The sequence below is a fragment of the Maniola hyperantus genome, chromosome 23, assembly GCF_902806685.2.
Source record: "Maniola hyperantus chromosome 23, iAphHyp1.2, whole genome shotgun sequence".
NCBI classification, from domain to species: Eukaryota; Metazoa; Arthropoda; class Insecta; order Lepidoptera; family Nymphalidae; genus Maniola; species Maniola hyperantus.
The window spans coordinates 4,601,590-4,625,523 of record NC_048558.1 but is presented as its reverse complement, the minus strand read 5'-3'; the positions used below and the strand labels follow the sequence as shown (position 1 = coordinate 4,625,523).

General features: G+C 37.8%; 1 protein-coding gene across 4 annotated transcripts in view; it reads left to right on the top strand.

Annotated features, from left to right (window-relative positions):
* Positions 1 to 23,934, top strand: part of p120ctn (adherens junction protein p120) — a 74,205-nt gene that overhangs the window by 6,767 nt on the left and 43,504 nt on the right. For all 4 annotated transcript variants that reach the window (XM_069506546.1, XM_034980913.2, XM_069506547.1 and 1 more), the window contains exon 2: positions 4,376 to 4,551. In XM_069506546.1, the coding sequence (XP_069362647.1) occupies positions 4,511 to 4,551 (41 nt within the window). In that variant the 5' untranslated portion in view covers positions 4,376 to 4,510. The remainder of the gene's footprint in view (positions 1 to 4,375; positions 4,552 to 23,934) is intronic.

Below are 23,934 nucleotides of genomic sequence, written 5' to 3'. Positions count from 1 at the left end.
TACAGAGTTAGCTTACATCCCAGGGAAGGACATAGGCTTCTTTTTATCCCGGAAAATTAAAGAGTTCCCGTGGGATTTAAAAAAAACCTAAATACTCGCGGACGAAGTCGCGGGCATCATCTAGTACTTAATATATAAAATATAATGAAACATAATTATATATAGTTTCCACGGGATTTTTATACCTAAATCCACGTGGACAAAGTCGCGGGTAACATCTAGCTGTTCCTATGTAGGCTAGCTATCTAATAAGTTGATTAAAGTCCACAACGTCGGCGTAACAGAGTTAATTTAGTCCTGACTTCATATTTCTACTGTTAATTGCTAGGGTAATTAAGCCCGCTCCGAATGCTGTATGGATGCACCTAATGTCCACGGCTGCTTTAGCGAACAAACATTCATTATATTTTTAGTTTTGCTTTTTTTTTTTGTTTATTTGAAAGTAATCAACAGCGTTAATACATAATTATTATTTAAATTTAAATCTAGTTATTATATATAACAGAAGGCCAAAAGAGATTACTTAAAATTATAATTAAAACTATTTTAACAGAATAGATTTAGAATAAATGTAGGTATATACAATAATAAAATTACAACAGTGTGTGTGTGCTTGTGTGTTTTTTTACTAGATGATGCCCGCGTCTTCGTCCGCGGTTTTTAAAAATCCCATGGGAACTCATCAATTTTCCGGGATGAAAAGTAGCCTAGGTATGTCCTTTCCCGGGGTGCAAGCTATCTCTGTATTAAATTTCGTCAAAATCGGTTGAACGGATGGGCCGTGAAAGGCTAGCAGACAGACAGTCAGACACACTTTCGCATTTATAATATTAGTGTGGATAGTGTGGATATTATATGCAACTTACATAAGGTTTTACTTGCGTCATGGTTATGTGGCTATAGTCTACCACGCTGGTCAGGTGCGAACTGGCATACTTCACACACCTTTGAGAACATGGAGAACTCTCTGGCATGCAGGTTTCCTCACGATGTTTTCCTTCACCGTTAAAGCAAGTGATATTTAATTGTTTTAAAAACGCACATAACTCCGAAAAGTTAGTGGTTAGCTCGGGATCGAACCCCCGACCTCCCAAAAAAAAGGCGGACGTCTTAACCACTAGGCTATCACCGCTTTATGCATTATCAATCTTCATCTAATCTCGTAAAAGTACTGACTGACTGATCTATCAACCCACAGCTCAAACTACTGAACGGATTAGGCTGAAAGGCATGATAGATAGCTATCATGGCATAGACATCCGCTAAGAAAGGATTTTTTAAATTTCAACTCCTAAGATGATAAAATAGGGGTTTGAAATTTGTGTAGTCCACGCGAACGACGGACGTCGCGGGCATAAGTTAGCAAAATCGTAAAGTTATTGAAAAATCAATCTCAAGAGATTCTTGATTAAAAATTAAAATCATATTTTTTGTTACATGACGACGAAAAAATAAACTTTCAAATACTTAATATACTCAGTATCCTATTGGGAAATCATCTGCGATGCTTTATTATTTATTTTATGCCACAAAGTGATTGTCCCTTGTACTTTTTTAGGGTTCCCGTACCTCAAAAGGAAAAACGGAACCCTTATATCACTTTGTTATCTGTCGCTAGTCTTGTCTTCGGCCGTGGCTAGTTAGTTATCACCCTACCGGCAAAGGCGTGCCGCCAAGCGATTTAGCGTTCCGGTACGATGCCGTGTAGAACCCAAAGGAGTATAGGTTTAATAAAAACTGCCATACCCCTTCCAGGTTAGCCTAAGAGGATGATGCAACCTAAGATGGGCTACATCTTAGATTGCATCATCACTTACCACCAGGTGAGATTGCAGTCAAGGGCTAATTTGTATCTGAAAAAAATATGTCTTAACGACTAGGTTATCTCGGCGTTCTAGATTAACATTTACAATCCCAAAATTACCTGACCGCGGGTCAAACCTAGAACTCCTTAGAACCGCTTTGCTAGAGAGCTCCTTTGAAGGCCACAATAACCAACAATAATAATTATTGTTGAAAGCATCAACCTCATACGTAGATTTATCGCATCGAGAAACCGAACTATTAGTGCTTGTTCACGTTAACTCGCGGGTACGGTGGCGGGTGTGGTCACGAAATAATTAACATTATGGCTAAGGGTGAGATCTATAGAGCGCACTTTGACTTTGCTTAGACTTAAAACAGAGATAAAACGAGACAGAGCTATATCTCTGTCTCGTATAAATCTGTCTCGTTTTAACTCAATCTTAAGTCTGAACAAAGTCAAAGTGCGCTCTATGGGCCCCAGACTCAGTATAGAATTGTTCACGTACAAAACGCGGGTGCGGTGTAATTAGATAGCGAGCAAGCTCAGGACTGGTGCGTGCGTCGTGCTCGCGGTAAGTTCAAACGTGTTAAAACAAACAAACAAAAAAAAATCAATGAAACTTTTACAAGTACTTTTGAATCGTCAAATGCATCTACCACTGGTTCGGAATGCCTTTCCTTACGCGAAGAACCAGCAAGAAACAGTGGTTGCTCTTTTCAAAGATTTAATAAATATTAAATACAATATTATGCCATGTATGTTTACAAGTAATTGAAGACCCGCACATTGCTGGAACGGAGCTGCAACTAAAATCCACGCTCATTAACATAATCTTAGATAGCGTGATATGCTTTTTTCAGGAGCATAATTTTAATAGATTTTTTTAAACTTTTGTAACTTGTAACACTCGCCGCGTCAGAAAGTTCAACCAGTTTGAACTTATTAGTTACTAGCTGACGCCCGCAACTTCGTTCGCGTGAAATTAGGTTTTTCGAAAATCCCGTGGGAACTCTTTGATTTTCCGGGTAAAAAAGTAGCCTATGTCACTCTCCAGGTATTTATCTATATGCATGCAAAAAATCACGTCGATCCGTTGCACCGTTGCGACGTGATTGAAGGACAAACCAACAAACCAATATACCGACAAACAAACACACTTTCGCATTTATAATAAGGGTACTGATTGCCCGCGCAAATGCCTGGCGGCCAATGTAAACACCAACTCGCCAACCGCGCCCGCTAACCGCTTCCGTTCCCGCGCCCGCTAACCGCTTCCGCACCCGCGCGTTGTACGTGAACAAGCACTTAGAGGTATTAGAGCATTAGGGGTGACAATTGACAAACTGCGAGCATTATCAGCAAGAAGCCGAGCTTAAACCGATTACCTGTAGGATACACCTGTACAGATTCCTAGCTCCTTACTACACTGAATTTAGTGCTTAATGGTAAATAATGGGTGGAGTCCCTATCTCAGAGAGCATGTTATGGCTTCGCGATCTAAAGCTTTTATTACTAACTAGCTGCCTTGGCGAACTTCGTTCCGCCTAACAGTCGATTCAAATTTTTTAAATTTTCCTCTCCGTAAAAACCATCCTCGTACTTCAAGGAATATTATAAAAAAAGAATTAGCGAAATCGGTTCAGCTGTTCTCGAGATTTGCGATGACCAACACATTTAGTGATTCATTTTTATATTATACATCATCACCATCATCATGATCAACCCATCGCCGGCTCACTACTGAGCACGGGTCTCCTATCAGAGTGAGAAGGGTTTTAGCCATAGTCTACCACGCTGGCCAAGTGCGGATTGGCAGACTTCACACACCTTTGAGAACATTATGGAGAACTCTCAGTCATGCCGGTTTCCTCACGATGTTTTCCTTCACCGTTAAAGCAAGTGATATTTTAATCACTTAAAAACTCCGAAAAGTTAGAGGTGCGTGCCCGGGATCGAAACCCCGATTTCCGATTGGAAGGCGGACGTCCTAACCACTAGGCTACCATAGCTTGGTAAGGTGTATGAAGTCTGCCAATCCGCACTTAGCCAGCGTGATACGCCATGGCCAAACAATTCTCATTCTGAGAGGAGACCCGTTCTAATATTATGTATTCTGAGCCCGTACTCTGTAGTGAACCGGTGATGGGTTGATAATAATGTTTTTTTTTAAAAGAATATTAGCCATGTTAAATGACAAATATTCCCCTTTCCTCTCCAACTAAGCGTCCAAGCTTGTGCTAGGAGTGGGTACGAAAATAGTGCAACGGGCGGGGTTTGAACCGTCGTTGACCACTTCCTAGTTCACCACGTTGTAGGGTTTTCAGTCCACTCCTTTACCCGTTGAGCTATTGAGGCTCTATTGCTAACTACTTGTTGATTTTCGCAGTTATAGTCAGATTAGAATGGCCGAAAGTAAACACACGCCAGAAATGGTGGAAAATTATAATGTTTCATGTTTAAGTAGGTATTAAAAACACAGTATTTTTGTCACACATATTCTATTATACCCATTTACTTGTTAACGAGTACGAAAATAAATAATAATGTCATTTATTTTTATTGTTCCAGGTGTCGTGCTCAAATTGGACCACAGTGTAGTTAATCAACAGAACATAATGACTTTGCCTATTTAATACCCGCCCATTTAGCTATTGAGCTATAAACTAGAGTCAGTTTAGACATGATCACAAGGCTACATCAGACATGGACGGCGTGAAGAAAATTCACTCGGGAACACTGTATCGGTGAGTTTAAAATATATAATACTAGATGATGCCCGCGACTTCGTCCGCGTGGATTTATGTTTTAATAATCCAATGGGAACTCTTTAATTTTCCGGTATAAAAAGTAGCCTACATATGTCCTTCCCCGGGATGTAAGCTAATTCTGTACCAAATTTCATCGAAACCAGTTAAGCCGTTGAGCCGTGAAAAGCTAGCAGACAGACAGACAGACACACTTTTGCATTTATAATATTACATTATTACATTACATTTATTTTTTATTTACATATTTGTTTACAAAAAGATATACAAGTTTTATTACGATTATGGTTTAAACATAAACTCGGTTGAGTTGCTGGACATAATCAGCTCTAACATGCTCTAAAACTTCTTCAGGCATTCTAAATAATATCTGTCCCGGCTGTACTCACGTGTGTAGTCGACGTTAGCCCGACTAGTTTCGAACCCATACGGGGTCCTTTTTCAAGGGACAGATATTATTTAGAATGGAAATCACTCACGGTAGTTTAAATGCTAAAATTTTTCAGGCATGTTTATTGTCTTTTTATTTTCCTTAGTCTGTGACCTAAAGTGCAGGCACGAGAACTACCGTTGACCTGCCTAGCTCTTGCCGTAGACAGATGTGAGCTAAAAATAGTTTGCAGTGTTTGTTTTTTTTTTTCGATTTTTCATTTTCGGTCAAGGCTGCGTTCTAGATTGTTTTAATGTTAAGCACTGAATACTGATCAAGTAATCATACACCAAATTTTACTGCAACAAAACCGGCCAAGTGCGAGTCAGGCTCGCGCAATGAGGGTTCCGTACTACAGTCGTATTTTTCGACATTTTGCACGATAATTCAAAAACTATGATGCATAAAAATAAATAAAAATTTGTTTTAGAATGTACAGGTGAAGACCTTTCATAATATGATACCCTACTTGATATAGTCACTCACTTCGAAAGTTGAAAATACTAATTATTAGTTCATGACCACAGTTTAATTTTTTTTGTGTTATCTAACCCTAAATTCACGGTTTTCAGATTTATCCCCAAATGTCAGCTATAAGATCTACCTACCTGCCAAATTTCATGATTCTAGGTCAATGGGAAGTACCCTGTAGGTTTCTTGACAGACAGACAGACAACAAAGTGATCCTATAAGGGTTCCGTTTTTCCTTTTGAGGTACGGAACCCTAAAAATGTAAAATATCTTTTATAATGACGTGTCTACGAAGTGTAGCACTTAAAATATATTCTGTACTAGCTGCCCCGGCGAACTTCGTACCGCCTAACAGTCGATTCTTTTTCAGGTTTTTTTTTTAAATTTATCTCTGTTAGAACCATTCTCGTACTTCAAGGAATATTATGAAAAAAGAATTAGCGAAATCGGTTCAGCTGTTCTCGAGATTTGCGATCAGCAACACATTCAGCGATTCATTTTTATATATAGAGATTATGTACATAGATTTGCGATCAGCAACACATTCAGCGATTCATTTTTATATATAGAGATTATGTACATATTATTTAGATATATTTACATAAGACAGTAAAAATTTGGGTTTAAAGTTCCGTCGGGACCTCGTTGATTTTTCGGGATATTATTATTATTTATTTATTTATTTATTATTTAATTAGAACGGCCATAAAGCCCAATTAGACTAATTAAACTAAGAGTACTAACTAACATAAATATACTTACAAAAATTGGGATATAAAGTAGCCTACGTCAATGTCCAGTTCTTAAACTTTATTCATGCAAAAAATCACGTCTGTTGCTTCATTGCGGCGTGATTGAAACTTGAAAGACAAACATACTTTAGCATCAACACCCATATTATAAATGCGAAAGTAGAAATGGTTTGTTGATTTATTAGTTTGTTGGTATGTTCTTCAATCACGTCGCAACGGAGCAATGGATCGACGTGATATTTTGCATAGGTATAACAAGAGACCTAAAGAGTGACATAGGTTACTTTTTATCCTGGTAATTCAAAGAGTTCCCACGAGATTTTTAAAAACCTTAATCCACGAGGAAGTCGCTGGCATCTGCTACAATATAATATTAGTACCTGTCTTAGTAGTCTTCTTCTTTAACTGGGTCTCTTTTCCGCACTTAGTAGTAGCCGTCCGCCTATTTTTTTAAAATAAAAATAGCGAGAAAATGAGCAGGTGGATCATCTAATGTTAAGTGATTACCGTCGCCGATGAACATTTGCAGTACCAGAAGAGCCACCAATGCGTTGCCGGCCTTTCAGGAATTTGTTGGTCCGCCCCTTGAATAACACCGCCTATAGTACGCGGTAAAGTCGAGGTGGCAATCGGGGTATAAGGCGGGTGTGCGGGGCGCTCCCACACCGATTGCCACCTCGACCTGTCGCGTACTATACTTAGTGGAGTAATGATACGTAGTATTATAGTAAAGTAAAATAGAGCCTCGATAGCTCATCGGTTAAAGGAGCGGACTGAAAACCGAAAGGTCGCCGGTTCAAATCCCACTCGTTGCACTATTGTCGTACCTACTCCTAACACAAGCTTAACGCATAATTGCAGGGGAAAGGGGAATACTAGTCAGCAATTAACTTGACTAATATTCTTAAAAAAAATGATTTGTCACGAAAAATGAATATAAAATAGGAATCCTGTACAGAAAATGTTTTCTAAAGCTTGATACATGATACTTTAATAACATTACTCGATTTTCCCACAATGAAGTGTGAATCCAGGCCCGTAGCGGTATTCAATGGGGCGCGGTGTATTCATCCTGTCAGATCTACGAATTACCTCGCGCCTGGATTCAGATAGTATACGAATATCTTTGGAATTATCCTTAGTTGAGCTAGATACCTTATTTACTTGAATAGATGATAATACGTATTATGATTTTCACAGATCTGAAATGTTGATTTAGTATTTGACTTGCAACTTGACTAACCTTAGAAAAAACTGGTCAAGTCGGACTCGCACACGAAGGGTTCCGTACCATCGAACAAGACTAGTGAAGAAGACCGACGTCTTAATCACTGGTTTATCACCGCTAAATAAGCGATTTAGCGGTGGAATAATCCATTACAATTGTTAAGTAATACATAGATAAGAACTTTTATTAACCTGGACGTGATAGTAAAACAAATAAATATATTAATAATAAAAAACAAAGCCTCATATAAATGCAAGATAGTTAATCCTAGTGTACACGAACAATGAGTCTGTATAGGGGCCTCCTCCGTCCCCTGTTAAGTGTTAACACTACCTTAACTAGGATCAGGCTGCGTTCCGCGCAAACAATGCTAGGCTAAGTACATATTATTGCTTCGTGAAAAGATTTCTAATTACCTCCAAGGAATACCTTCTTTTGCAGTAACTTTACAGTTACATACTTTCTGATTAAAATACTTTTTTTTAGTCTGGAAGTTTTTGGCCCACTGAATACAATTGACTCCTAATCCTAATTCTCGTAATTTCGATCAAAATGGTAAAACAGTAATTTTTTTACAAATATCGTTCAGTTTTTTGTTCCGCCTGTGAAGTTTTATTTCTATTTGTAATGACTACGTTTTGGTAGCTAGCTTCCGAATTGGTTTAACTTACTTACTTACATTATTCTAGTAGAATTTCAGTCCAGCGCTGGTATGATTTACCTACTAGATCCTGCGAATGGTATATAATGTGAACTGGCCATTACAGTAAAATTTTAGAGTTCCATATATATAGTACGCGACAGGTTGAGATGGCAATTCGGGAGACGCCCCTCACACCCGCACGTCACCCGCGCTGTGCGGGTGTTCGGGGCGATGTTATCTCGACCTGTAGCGGACTATACAATAGAAAAAAGAAACCTTATAAGAAAACTTTCGTGTTCATCTATCTTGCGTGTCCAATACAATAATGGATTCAGAGTGCTGATGGGGCTGCCGAGGTTCTGCAGTGCGTCGCTGATGTTTGCGGAGGCTCATACCGACGATTTTTATGCAATCATGAGAAAAAGAGCAGCTTCAGTGATGAGCAGAATCCGAGGTAGTTGCAACGGTATTCTGAAAACCTTATCTGAAAAACTAGATAATCCATTTATGAGACACTGGGTTGGTTTGCACATGCACTCTCAGTGTCGCATGGGTGGTAGATTCCTAGATAAATAAAAGTACGCATGAAACAGCTAACTAACCTACTTACTAACATAGTCATTAGCAATTAATTTTATTACTAACAAAATGGATGTAATATCTGAAATAAAGATGATTATTATTATTATATTATTGGTTTTCGAAAATCGAAAACTATGTATAAATAGCGAGCAAACGATCCCCTACTGTGAAGCGATTACCGCCGCTCATGAAAATAAACAGCACCAGAGGAACTGCCAATGTATTGTCGGCTTTTCAGAAATTATTGATCCGCTCCTTGAATATGAAAATCTTGTTTTTTTTAAATAGATATAGCGAGCAAACGTGCAGGCGGGTCACCTGATGTTAAGTGATTACCGCCGCCCATGAACATTTGCAGCACCAGAGGAACCGCCGATGCGTTGCCGGCCTTTTAGGAAATGTTTAACATTTCGATCGCGCTATCAAAACTCTTTGCTACTTGTTTCTTCTATTCTAATTTCTAACTACTTCGCTAGTAAACCACAAGCGAGTCCGACAACAATGACTCAACTGTACACACACATACACAAGCTACCTATTTACCATTTACCACGAGTACACACAATAACTGAGGCGTAGATAGCCGGTGTTCCATTGACCTATCACCTATTTGAGTCACAGTGAATGCTATGCTACTTCTATGCTATGATACCACGATGTATTACTCGTAGTCGTAGATCAGACCACAGAATACTTTGTTTGTATGTTTTGGCGTGACTGGACTGGATTTTGCCATTTTTAACCAACTTCCGAAACGAGGAGATTCTCAATTCGGCTCGCGGTGCCTATGTTTTTTTGTATCCCATATACCTACCTACCGTACAAGAAATAAATTCTTTTAAATTTACATATTTTTATTATTTGTTGTTGTAGCGGCAATAGAAACTCAAATTCTGTAAAAATTTCAACTCTCTACCTATTACGGTTCACGAGATACAGCCCGCTGACAGACAGACGGACGGACGGCTTAGTAAATGAGTGTAGTTGGCATCCTTCGGGCACGGAACCCTACAAATTACGGAAATTGAAAAAAAGCGTATTTTTAACTGGTTCTAATTCGAAAAGTTGTGATTTTCCGATCTCAGATTTTCCTCGTGCAATCGTTAGCGGATTTCCATTTAAGTATCGAGCTATTGAATAGGCTACTTGACTCATATCTAATTTCGTCCAATAAATGATTATTTATTATAGTATTTTGCTTAAGACAACGAAATATATCAATAACAATTATTAAAAACGCAGGATGGATATATAAATCCAATTTAAAAAAATACAGTTTTTATTTTTATTTGAAACGCAGAAAACGCTGTCAGCCATGATGTGACGTCATTAAATATGTAAACAAAGAAATGTCATCCCTATGTCACGCGGGGACTAACGTAGTATCCATATATATAAAATTTAAAGTCCTGACTAACTTATATATCAACGCACAGCCTAAGTCACGAGCATAAGCTAGTTTTTATATATTTCTAAAAACTCATAGTAAACGTAAAAAAATATCGTTTTCTCTTTATAAACTGAATAAGTTATTAAGTAAGACAAAGTGATCTTTGCAAAAATAAATTTGGATTGAAGTCGTTAGTCATATAGGATCCCTTTAAGCAAGTCTTCGCGTGTTACGTATATTTATTTCACTGGGCACTCTAGTCCACAACTTTCCTGTGGTCTTTATCGATGCGTTTTTTACATTCTCGGATGATACAATAACGATAATTACTATATTTTTCATGTTAACTAGAAGTCATGTTTATTAAACTTTGGGAGGTTATGCTGTTGTTTACAAATGCATGACGTCAGAGCACAGATAATCTATCGGCCAAACATGGCCGACAGTGTTTTCACCTGTCTAAGAAAAATATATTTTTAAATTAAAGTTTTACGGTTTTTAGGGCGCAAAAAAATATAGTGTTAATTTTTTTGATCTAATAGGACAAATATTAACCATTTAAGACCTACTTAAAAAAAGTGTCAACTAGCCTATTAGCAGCGAAATGAAGTTTACCTTCCTACCGCTGATGGTCGGTATATTTTGTTGATTCGTAGAACTTTATACAAAAACCATTTTTATAGATATTACATAGTGCCACGTTATAATAAAAAACGGTCAAGTGCGAGTCGAACTCGCACAGTAAGGGTTCCGTAATATTGTACAAGAAACAACTTTTTTAATGTTATTGGCGGTAATTTTGATTTTTTTTAGAAACACACATTCTTCGAAAATTTCCATTCGCTACCTATTAATTATGGTTCACGAGATACACCCCGCTGACAGACAGACGGATGGATGGACGGACAGCGGAGTCTTAGTAATAGGGTCCTGTTGACACCCTTTGGGTACGGAACCCTAATAATATTAGTGCTATAATGGTGCTACATAACATAACGAAAAACTTGTAGGACTGTTGGCTGCCTGTCCACTGATACATGTGAAATATTTAAAAATAGAAATGCATAAAACTCCCGCGCCGCTTCAATGGACATGGATTTGCGGACTAGTTTAAAACAGACAGACAGACAACAAAGTCCTATAGGGGTTCCGTTTTTCCTTTGAGGTACGGAACCCTAAAAATCATACATTTTAACGCGGAGCGGGGAAGCGAAGCTGGAAAGTAGAGCGGACAAACGGATCTGAAAAGCGGAGCGCGGAAACGGATATTCCGCGTAGTACTAAACCAGTTGCCCGTCGTCAGTAGCTATAGTAAATGACTATTCGCGTGTTCGCAACTCCGCTCCGCATTACTTTCTCGCTCCGCTCCGCTACCTAGCTTCGCGTCTATGGACAGACACAGTCCGCAACTCCGCTCCGCATCACTTTCTTGCTACGCTCCGCTACCTAGCTGCGCGTCTATGGACAGACACAGTCCGCAACTCCGCTCCGCATCACTTTCTTGCTACGCTCCGCTACCTAGCTGCGCACCACTGGACAGGCAGCCTTAGTGTTTTAATATCAACATTTAAACCGAGCTTTATAGTAGTAAGTCAGATGTTTTAATTCATTAGAAATGTGTGTTCTCTGTTAACTGTGTTAATGCGAACCGAGATTATTAAACAAATAAAACGATGTTATTTTAATACAGCTAATAGATGCCCAACGATTTTTTTACTTTCTTGAGACGAGACTTGAGTACACAAGGTAGATATTAATAATAAGATGTTGCGCCCGTCTCCTCCATAATGCTGTACAGAAATACACAAAAATGTTTAGTGCAAGATGTCATAAGTATGAGACGGCCTTTCTTGTGCCTTAGCCGTGTCCGGGTTATTGCCTTAAATTCTTTCTTGCGCGAGACAATTTTATTTTTCCTTGCATTACCGTCGACTTACTCACTTCTTAATATTTTTTGTGTAGATACTTAAAAGTTAAGCTGTGATAGCCTAGTGGTTAGGACGTCCGCCTCCTAATCGGAGGTCGGGGTTCGATCCCGGGCACGCATCTCTAACTTTTCAGAGCTAAATATCACTTTAACGCTGAAGAAAAACATCGTGAGGAAACCTGCATGCTTGAGAGAGAGAGAGAGTGTGTGAAGTCTGCCAATGCGCACTTGGCCTCGTGGTAGGCTATGACCAAAACCCTCTCACTCTGAGAGGAGACCCGTGCTCTGTAATGAGCCGGCTATGGGTTGATCATGATGTTTTAAAAGTTAAGACAGAACGGACTCTGTCTTAACTTTTAAACCATAAAGAGCGAGATCTTCAAATTCAGAAAATGCAGATTGTATTTGACATAACGGATTATGTCAAATTCAATCTGCATTATCTGAATTTGAAGATCTCGCTCTTACGTTTAGGTGTTATTATGTTCTACATAATTTATTACTTACATCAGTGATATGTGCTTACTTACTATAATAAGTCAATGACTTACATCAATTTCGAAAATTGAGTAATTTTGCCTAATTTTACTTAACATGGAGTCAGTTTGACTTCATAAGTTACAGATTTGAAAGGGCCCAGATTGGAGTTGTAATCCATTATCAGTTACAAGTTATAATACGACTTTTGTTGTCACATATCCTCAAAGTTCAAACTATGTTATCGATTAAAATATAATAAGGTGCCAATTAGAATTTAGGAAAATTATTATTGTAACCTTTGCGCTAACGGTTCATCAATAATAATGAGTGTCAGTTTGAAGGTAAATAATAATCACTGCTATGTTAAAAAACCGCTTGTAGGCTTTTTGGTTAAATTAGCCAGTAGTACCGGGTCAATACACTGAAAATATATGTGCTTGAAAGAGTAGAAAATGTCTATTCTGATGCATCGAATTACTTCATAGACGATGGTAAATCGATTCCACTAGGCACTTACGTAGAAGCCTAATAGGTCACTGCGCCAAACAGAGCGAATTATATTTAAACTTGAAACTATTTAAGTGATTTTCACGGATAAATTTTTAATATCCTCAGTAAAACTTGGAAAAAGTAAAACTTTTGTTCAAATCTCTATGATCAGAATCAGATGAATCAGCTTAGCTTAATTACACATAGGTACAACAGTTTAGTTGAAAAAGTAGGACTAGGCACTTACTACAGATGCTGGTAATGATGATAATGCAGTCTAAGATAGAAACGCGTTAACATGGAAGGGGTATGGCCAGAGAGATTGTTCATATTATTTTAATGACAGTTTTACATAATCAAGGCACCCTAATTGCGAGTACTTAGGTGCATCATTAACTTCCATTTTCCAACTATCCTTTTTCTGATTTCTCTCGTTATTGATAATGTACGACATAGTTATTAATTTATCGTCTCAATGTTGTGCTTTTCAATAAGTTTCGGACCAGAGTGAACTAGAGTGAAGGAACTCTTGGTTTGATCCTGAATCGACGATATGACAAATGTTAGGCTATTTTGACGTAAAATCATAGAAAAGTTTAGCTACATTAGGGCTACCTCAAAGAGCTACCTGCATCAAATGTAAACATGTGACACCTGCCAGTGGCGTTAAAGCCTCGACGTTTGAACTGCGCTGTGAAATCAAAGAAAAATTAGGCGATTCATAGGCTACCTGGCGTCAAATGTATCGACGCCTGCTAGTGACGACCTCCCTGGCGCAGTGGTAAGCGCTGTGGTGTTAATAGTGTGAGATCCCGGGTTCGATTCCCGGCAGGGGGTTGGAATTTTAGGATTTCTAAGGGTGACGTGAAATCAAAGAGAAATAGGCGATTCATGGGCTACCTAGTGTCAAATGTATTAACGCCTGCCAGTGACGACCTCCCTGGCGCAGTAGTAAGCAGTGTAATGTTATTAGTGGGAGATCCCGGGCTCGATTCCCGGCAGGGGTTTGGAGTTTTATAATTCATAAATTTCTGGTCTGGTTTGGTAAGCTTCGGCCGTGGCTAGTTACCACCCTACCGCCAAAGTTGTGCCACCAAGCGATTATAGCGTTCAAGTACGATGCCGTGTAGAAACCAAAGGGGTATGGGTGCCATACCCCTTCCAGGTTAGTCCGGATCCATCTTAGATTGCATCATCACTTACCACCATAGATTGAAGTCAAGGGCTAACTTGTATCTGAATTAAAAAATAATTTAGGAACATTTGACGCCTACCAGTGATGTCAAAGCCTCGAAGTTTTGTTACAAGTCCCCTAACTGTCATGAACTGAGTTTTAGTCTTCGGATGTACTATCAGTATTTTCGGTGGATAGACGGTGCGACATCCAATAATATTGTTGTCTAGTTGTCATTCCCATTGTTTGAACTCTGACGGTTCCGTTCTATTGGCAACTAGAAATGATTTGCACTGTAGTGAGAACATCGCTTGAATTTAGTTTTGGTGGGAATTTAATTTCCGTAACCAATGGTCGATTGATGATGGTGATGACAATCAGATGTTGTGACACTGGATTTGGCAGTGCATTGTGATGATCCGTTATTGTGACGCTGGCACTCCTAAAAGCCAAAGAAGTATTGAACTGAATTACAATATGCAGTATTTTTTGGGCATTATTATAAACTACATGATGCCCGCGACTTCGTCCGCGTGAATTTACCTACGTCATAATAGCTATCTGCATGCCAAATTTCAGCCTGATCATTCCAGTAGTTCGAACTGTGCGTTGATAGACCAGTCAGTCACCTTTTCCTTTTATATGGTACATTTTGGCGTGGCGAGGTCCAACTCGTATGCAAAAATTAAAGCTTGTATACGCGGACATATTTTATTTTATAACTACCTACCTACATTTGTTCATAATAGTTACACATACCTACCTAGAATATAAGACTAAGTATTAACTACAGAGGAATGTGCAGTGCTCAGACAAGCCGCCAAGCGCTTACGAGCATGAAGAAACCAATATTGTAAGCGTTTTTTCTTTTTGTGTGGAAATAAATAAATATATATATATTTTCAATAATAAAGCACGTCTTCAAGAGATCAAGCTATCTCAGCCAGCAAGATGTCTATAAAGTTGTGGAGTTCAATATTACTTTCCGACGGAGGGGCGTTATCTAATAAAAATAATGACGGATCTACTCATAGTGAATTCCAATGATAAGGTTTGTTCAGTGTCTTCACTTCACACTCAAAATTAATTGGTTTTCCATCTGCCTTTTAATTAAATTCAATTTTGTTCCTTTTTGATTCTTTACTTTATTTTCAACCAGATGATGCCAGCGACTATAAGTATAGACAAACGGGGTGAGAACGCCCCGCACAACCGCACATCCCCCGCGCTGATCCGGTGCGGGCGCTGTGCGGCTGTGCGGGGCGTCCTCCCGCTTCATACCCTGATTGCCACTTGGACCTGTCGCGTACTATAAATTCGTCCGCATTTAGTTTTTAAAAATCTCATGAGAACTCTAAATTTTCCGGGATACAAAGTAGCCTATAGTCTATACCTGTCTCCGGGATGCAAACTATCTCTGTATCAAATAAATAATGCCCGCGACTTTGTCCATGTGGATTTAGGAATGCTAAAAATCCCATGAGAACTTCGATTTTTCAGGACAAAAAGTAGTCAATATCCGTCCCGGGATATCTTTAACCAAATTAGTACCAAATTTCGTCAAAATAGAGCATGGGCCATGAAAACGTACCTAGCAGACAGACACTCTCGCATTAATTATAGTAGTATGGATGTTCTGTGCCTTTTATGTCTTTTGACACTGATTTAAATTAAAAGTCACGTCTTGGACATTGGATACCATTGGCAGTAATTATGAGTTCTGAGATCAGAGTTAACTAATCTATGCGTCGACTTTTAAATCTCTATCTACTTATACATCGATGATCTACTTACATAAAATCAATCGTGACGGACAAAAAGAAACGTAATTTAACGCAGTTTGTAAACGATGGCTGATTTTACTTTAATTATTATGTAAATATGTTGTAAGTTTTAGCGTTTAAATTATTGTAATTCCCATTATGAATATATTATATCACACAACGGCTTTACTCACGTGTTAAGTCGACGTTAGCCTGACTAGTTTCGAACTCATCCGGGGTCCTTTTTCACAGGGACTCTGTTCGCGCACGCGTGCACGTCGATTTAACACGTGAGTAAAACCGTTGTGTGAGATATGTATCTTGTAAATTTTGAACAAGACGTTTGCCAGTGGAATTGACGCTTAATAAGTGTCTAAGAAGCTGTGGAAGCCTAGTGGTTAGGACGTCCGCCTTCCAATCGGAGGTCGGGGGTTCGATCCCGGGCACGCACCTCTAACTTTTCGGAGTTATGTGCGTTTTTAAGTAATTAAAATATCACTTGCTTTAACAGTGAAGGAAAACATCGTGAGGAAACCTGCATGCCTGAGAGTTCTCCATAATGTTCTCAAAGGTGTGTGAAGTCTGCCAATCCGCACTGGGCCAGCGTGGTAGACTATGGCCAAAACCCTTCTCACTCTGAGAGGAGACCCGTGCTCTGTAATGAGCCGGCGATGGGTTGATCATGATGATGATGATGAAGTGTCAAAGTGCCCGTTATGTTATAAGGTGAAGTTCAATTGAAATTTAGGCTGAATTTCATTTATAAATGAACTTCTACCATTTACTAGTATGTACATAGTTGTCCGATACCAACTGTGGCTGTGGTTATCCACAGCTTGAATTTAACCATTACGTTTGCTGGATGCCTGCGCTAACTTGAAATCAATTGGCTTGCGTGAATTCACTTTACTTAGTTCAATTATTTGGCTACGTTAAGTAATAAGTACCTACTTGAACTTTCTAATTTTCTTTTTGAATCTATTCAATTCAATTATTACTTATTTAGAGTTAAGTGTAGACTTGCTTTAACGGTGAAGGAAAACATGGTGAGGAAACTTGCATGCCTGAGATTTCTCCATAATGTTCTCAAAGGTGTGTGAAGTCTCCCAATCCGCACTTGGCTGGCGTGGTGGACTATGGCCAAACCCTTCTCACTCTGGGAGAAGACCTGTTCTCTGTAGTGAACCGGCGATGGGTTGATCATGATGATGATGATGAAAAGTGTAGTAAAGTGTATTAGGTTTTGCCCGCGAGTTCGTACGACTGCGTAATATAATACTCGGGGATAATGAAGCTATCAATCAGTGAAAAATTTTAGAATAAATTTTACCTGTATTATTTTACTTGTATTATTAATAAATCGCTAACTTTACTTTTAACTGTATTGGTAGTATTATTCTCTAATTTCTTTAAATTGTATAACATGTGTTTTTAAAAATCGGTGCGAGTCAGACTCGCACACGAAGGGTTCCGTACCGTCGTGCAAGATATATAATATAACACTTTTTTAATTTTCATGGCCGCCATTTTAACATTCTTATCATTTGTTATTTTAGCGGCAATAGAAATACAACTGTCTACCTATTTCGGTTCACGAGATACAGCCCGCTGACAGACAAACGGACGGACGAACCTCAGTAGTAGGGTCCCGTTGGCACCCTTCGGGTAAGGAACCCAAAAAAATAAATCATTACACAAGGAAGCATTGTAAATTAGTTCTGAATAACGTTTTTCATATTTGGCGAAAGAAATCCCTTACATAGTCCTAATCTTTTACGCTATCTTCAGTTACAATTGATTGTGAAATCAGACGAATGTAAATGTATAACGAAGGTCGAATAGCAGTCGCTTCAGTAGGTAGGTATCCGTCCGAATTTCTTGTACGGAATATTTCTAAATGAAATGCGATCTTTAGCAGCAGTGACGTAAGCAATATCAAATACGGGCTGTGTAATTTTTTACACAACTGTTTACGTAACAGCACTTTACCTTGCTCTTTTGAAAGTAGCTGCATACTTTCTCTGGTTTTGAGCTTTGAATGAGCATCATTTTCTTTTCATTAGATCATTCGATTGTATTGCTTGCCTTTGGTTTGAGTCATCATAATCTATCCATTGCCAGCCCACTACTGTTGGTACTCACGATATTTTCCTTCACCGTTAAAGCAGGAGCTATTTAATTGCTTAAAACGCATTATAACTCCGAAAAGTTAGAGGTGCCCATGATCGAACTCCATACTTCACGAAAAGAAGGCCGATGTCTTAACCACTTGGCTATAATCGCTAGGTTTGATTACCTATTATCTTGTAAGAGATATTTTTTCTCATTGCAAATGCTTCGTTGTAATCAATTACTTAAGTATTATCCAAAGAAATCCAAAAAATGTTGTCTTTGTTCGGTAAATACAGAACGGGCCTGTTTTGCTAAGAAACCCTGAAAAAAGAGTCAATTTCCAAACTGTAATCCATATTCACTACCATTGACAAACCTCAAACAACGTAAGAATATTTTTTTCTATAAAACGCGGGTCTACGTTCACTATAATAAAATTCACTGCAAGTAAATTACATTTTGAAATTTTTTATAATTGGATAAAGCCATATTACCGATTAATTGTCCAAATCAACAGTTTTCTTTTAATTTTTGTTTAAAAGAGGGTAATAAAGGGGGGGGGGGGGGGGGTTTAAATAAAACTAGGGGCAGTTAGGTTGTAGCTGCTACCAAAATATACTTGTTCATTTAAAAGTCAAAGATGGACCGAACCGAACACATTTCACTAACAATTTTTCGATTCTCGATTTATTCGTCCACGATTGATGAAAATTATCGAGAGCGCCACGCTCCAATACAGTCAGTATTTTATCGTACAAAATAATTTATAGTTCTGCACGCAACACAAAATATACACTTTATAAACCTCAGTATTTTAACCTGTTTTATTTTTATGTTTGTAAGTTCTTTCTGCACAGGGTTGTCTTGAGATCATCCTTTATTTAATTTAATTTAAACAACTTTATTGTTAACAAAATTTCAGAGATTAAGAATACAGGATACATTTAAAACACTTACTATTGCACTTTTCTTTTTAACATAGGTTACTCATTTATTTAATTTATACTAATAGTTGGGTAGTTTTTGAGTTGTATTGTATACTTATCTATTCACTTCAACTTCAAAACTTTATTGCTTTAAACTAAAATCGTTAGGTTCGTTTTGCATTCCCTGTGTTAACAATTTACAAGAATTCTCTTTTACGTATTGTTCGTCGGTTAATTAATTGTATGATTACCAAACTGCTCATTAAACTTTTAATAAAAGAGATGTCGCCTGTGTTAGGTTGTATACCTTATGACAAATCCGATATGTCGAGTTAGACAAACCAACACTCGATAAAAAAATACGAGATCTTCTTCTTCTTTACTCAGGGCTGGTTTCCGCACTTAAACGTTTCCGTTATCAAGTATTTTATCAAGCAAGAATAATAATTATATTATAGGTTTAAAGTTTAAACTTTATCTCATAAATATTTAAGCTTATTCACTAGTTGTATCTTAATTTTTTTTGTGATGGTATATCAGAGCAACTGAGTCCAGGCTTGCGATAAGCGGTCACAATTTAGCTTTATCGCTAATGTCTCCGGCTACTGGCACCATTGCCAAATTGCCTATTCCCTCCAATACAGGTGATAAATTGACTATAGCGTTTTAAATTGCTACTCCTATAGATTTGTTGGTAATACTGCATTTCATATTACGTATGTTTAACTATGTGTTGTATGACTATGTATGACTTATGTGTTATTTTGAAATAAGATAGTTACTAGCTGATGCCCGCGACTTCGTCCGCGTGGATTTAGGTTTTTAAAAATCCCGTGGGAACTCTTTGATTTTCCGGGAAAAAATGTAGCCTATCTTACTCTCGTCATGTCAACTATCTCTATGCCAAAAATCAAGTCGATTGATTGATTGATTTTCCGGGATAAAAAGTAGCCTATGTCGCCAGGTCTTTAACTACTATAATATACATGCAAAAAATCGCGCCGATCCGTTGCTCCGTTGCGGTGTAATTGAAGAACAAATCAACAAACAAACATTATTGTTGGATTTATAATAATAACATAATCGTGCGCCCGAATTTAATATTACATAATACTAACTATTACCTACTATAAGTGGTAATAATAGATATGTTGTAGTCAAGTTTGCAAGTTGTTATCATCTGGATTTGTGAATGTGGGAGTGGTATTTTGTAAATAATAAATTATCTATTTTATGTAAGTAAGTAATTCCTTTAATTTGCTATCAAATTTGACACCAATGTAATTTATAGATAAGTATTTAACGTAACGCGTCGTGTGTTGAACGTTGCATGCAGCGAAGTATTTGGCCGGAAATTCGAAACGTTTTCCACCGAAAGACGTACACAGCACACTGACGAAATTTTGTAATTCGACACAATAATCGCGTAGGTACTATAGGTACCTAATGTAAAACGAAGAACAAATAAAATAAACTGACAAATAAAAACCAAACAAAATCCTTATCGATATCAATTTTGCCGAAATTATATGATACGAAGCATTCGATTTCATCTGTTTCTAACACAAAAACAATAAGAAAATCCTTATGTTGTACTTATGTTCTTTTATAGCTTATTATGAATTTCTTTCAAGCAACGTTCCGGCCCTCTTTTTCATATTGAAAGAATGGATGAACATTCTTTATTGTGTATCAGAACGAAATAAGAAGCTATTTATGTACGAAAGCATTTGCTGATTAAAATAACCCGTTGTTAAAGTTTATCCAAATGTTAAAGAGAATATGATAAAGAAAAGTTAAGATATTATAATTTGAAAAGTTTTAACTAAGGGCTAATATAAAGGGCATTAATTAAACAATTAAATGCTAGTAGAAATATTGCCACTGAGATCAAGATATTTAATTTCTTAACTTTTGTTTTTATTTACCTTTACTTTAGTCGTGTCACCTTTTAGTTTTATATCTCAAAAATATCTGTGTGATGATATACTTAATATGTTCATAATTATATTAATTACTTACTTCTAATTTACTATACATATATATGTATGTATTGTAAGTTTTTAATTCTTTTGATATTATTATTTGGTTGCTTTTGTTTTGTTAAAAGTATAAAATGTCCATTCTCTTTGGTTACATGATCTCCATTCGGATATCGAAGTGTACACAAAACCCCGGGATTCGAAGAATCGTCCGAGCTTAGCACGCGACGGCCTTGTAATTTGCGATGAGCTATGACACTGAATCCGAAGGGGAAAGGGTGGTTACCCCTAGCTCCTCTACGATTAGCCTGAGCGCACATCTTATTTCTGTAGTGTGCTATTTTGCAAATATGAAACGGACCAATTTTTCAATCGACAAAATAATCTTCAAGTAAGCAATTTGTTTGACAGATTTCACATAGATTAGGTCGCAATCATCTGGCCGCAATAGTCAATATTTTAAAAATTGCCTACACAAACGGTTAATCAAAAATGATGACATTATTATATTATGTACTAGCTGATGCTCGCGACTTCGTTCGATTGGCGTGGATATAGGTTTTTAAAAAGACCGTGAGAACTCTTTGATTTTCCGGGATAAAAGTAGCCTATGTCACTCCCCAGGTTCTATCCTAAGGACCTAAGGAAGGATCAATATCCTTCTAAAATATCACGAAGCTGAGCCGTACCTGCAAAGGGTACATTCCGGTCCTGTACATTCCGTGTTTCAAGTTATTTGGACTTGATACTGAGGATTGTCATGTTTGTAATTTCTGAACTACAAAACCGATGACCTTGAAATATTTGAGGGACAGTCTTTAAAGTAACTCCTTTCTAACAAAAAAAAGAATGAATGAAATTGGACTATGCGTTGATAAAATACAACTAAGTACACATTTTGACTTTCATCCCTCTTCCAAGGGAACCATGTTGAATTTCGGGATAGAAAGTATCCTATCCTTCCTCTTAGTACGAGCTCAAATCGTGCCAAGTTTCAAAAGTATGGGTTGTATAGTACTGTAGTATTGTATGGTTGTAGTGTTGTGTTGTATATTAGATGTTTAAGTAAAAATGATATCATATTATTCTCATAGGATACCTACCTTAAAATAACAATATGTAGCCTTGCAATTTGCATATCTATTCCCTTCGGCCTTCGAGTAGGTTAGTAAAGGCTGGTAGGTATTTTATTCAAGACTTCAGCTAAATGTCACAACTATTTGCATTGTAAATTGGGTTTTACTTTATTCATCGCAGGCGGGCCTTTACACGTTCAAAGCAAATGCTACAGTTTTTACGAGTCTGCTCAGATACCTCTTTTGTAGAACTAGAAGTATAAACTAAAACCATACATTTGTTACATTATAGTGCACTTTGATGATGCCTTGATACTTGCATATTATTATACTAAACTTTGCTTAAAAAATTTTTGCCCAAATTTTTTTTTTTTACTTTTCTGTACGGGCTATTTTTATTTAGTCTAATAAGTCACGATTGTCACTAATTATGTCTACATAGTCTTAAAATTTATCAGAATTATTCTTATTGCCATGAAAAACTAGCAGTGCGCGCCAGCCCTTACAGATATTCCCCTTTCTTATTTTTGAAAACGTGATGGTTGTGTTAAAAGGCAGCTTTGGATGTGTCTGCGGAATAATAGCTTTATCCCTTAACTATATATTTTTCAAGTTTTCGAGTCGTTTCGTCCGTTATTCCGTTGATCCAATAGACATCGGCATTTTTATTGTAAAGAATTTCAGAGGGGTGTCAAATTTAACTCCAGATACCTACTTTTGTTCTGAGAATTGTATAATTGAATTAGACTACAAGATTCTTTACATACTCTATAAGTCTATACCCATTCTTATACATTTATAGCTATTATAATTTATACACAGTAGCCGGCAAGAAATACTGTACATCGACCTTTAGGACGAGATTTCGGCTTCGTAGAACGTTGTCTCTGTCACTCATACCTATGTGACGTTTTGTAGGTTTCAACGACGGAGACAACATTCTACGAAAACGCTACCTCTTTTTAAAGGCCGATATACAATATTTCCTGCCGGCTACTGTAACCTACGTGACGTATCCGAATGATAGTCGCTAACTATGCTGGCAGTGGATACAATGGACCTCATAAGAAAGCTAGTCAGTCAGCGGGCGATTAACTATGCGGGCAGTGGACACAATGGACCTCATAAGAAAGCTAGTCAGTCAGCGGGCGATGGAAAGAGCTATACTTAAAGTTTCTCTACTTGATCAAATCAGAAATGAGGATAGCCGTAGAAGAACCAAAGTAAACATAGCTCGACATTGCGAAGCTGAAGTGGCAATGGGCGGGGTGGGGCATATGTTTAATAAATTGATAGAGACGTTAGGATCCCAACTCCCAGGGTGCTAAAATGGCGACCTCGCACCCGAAAGCGTAACGTTGTCAGACCCCCCATTAGGTATGACACACGACATCACAGGAGTCGCATTAGACGGTGCAAGACCGTGGCGTGTGGAAGGCCCTACAAGAGATCTACGATCCAGCTGTGGACATCTATCGTTTGACGATGGTGATGATGATGACCGTGACTACTTTTTTCATCACCATCACGTTTTTCATACTTTGTTACAATTTACAACAAATACACATGTATGCGCGCGTTTATTTTGATGCCCTGCCGTGCAATGGCCGTTGCGCTTTGTATATCAACCTTTCTACCATTAGATACCTTGTAAGAGATCGTTGCCTTATTATAAAAGCATCCAATCTTAATAACAGGTATTAAACACTTGAAAAGAAAGCGGAGTTACCTATTTCCATACTACTTACGATGACACTAAGCTCTCACTCATACCACGTAGATATCGTCGCCGTCGTCGCCTAGTCGTGGACCTTGTTGACATGTAAAATCATAACCATAAGATAATTATTAGTTAAGTGGCGTTGAAAAGTAAAATATGGGACTGATCGTTAAGGTTGCCTCAGATATTAAGTATCTTCTAAATATACAAGACGAAA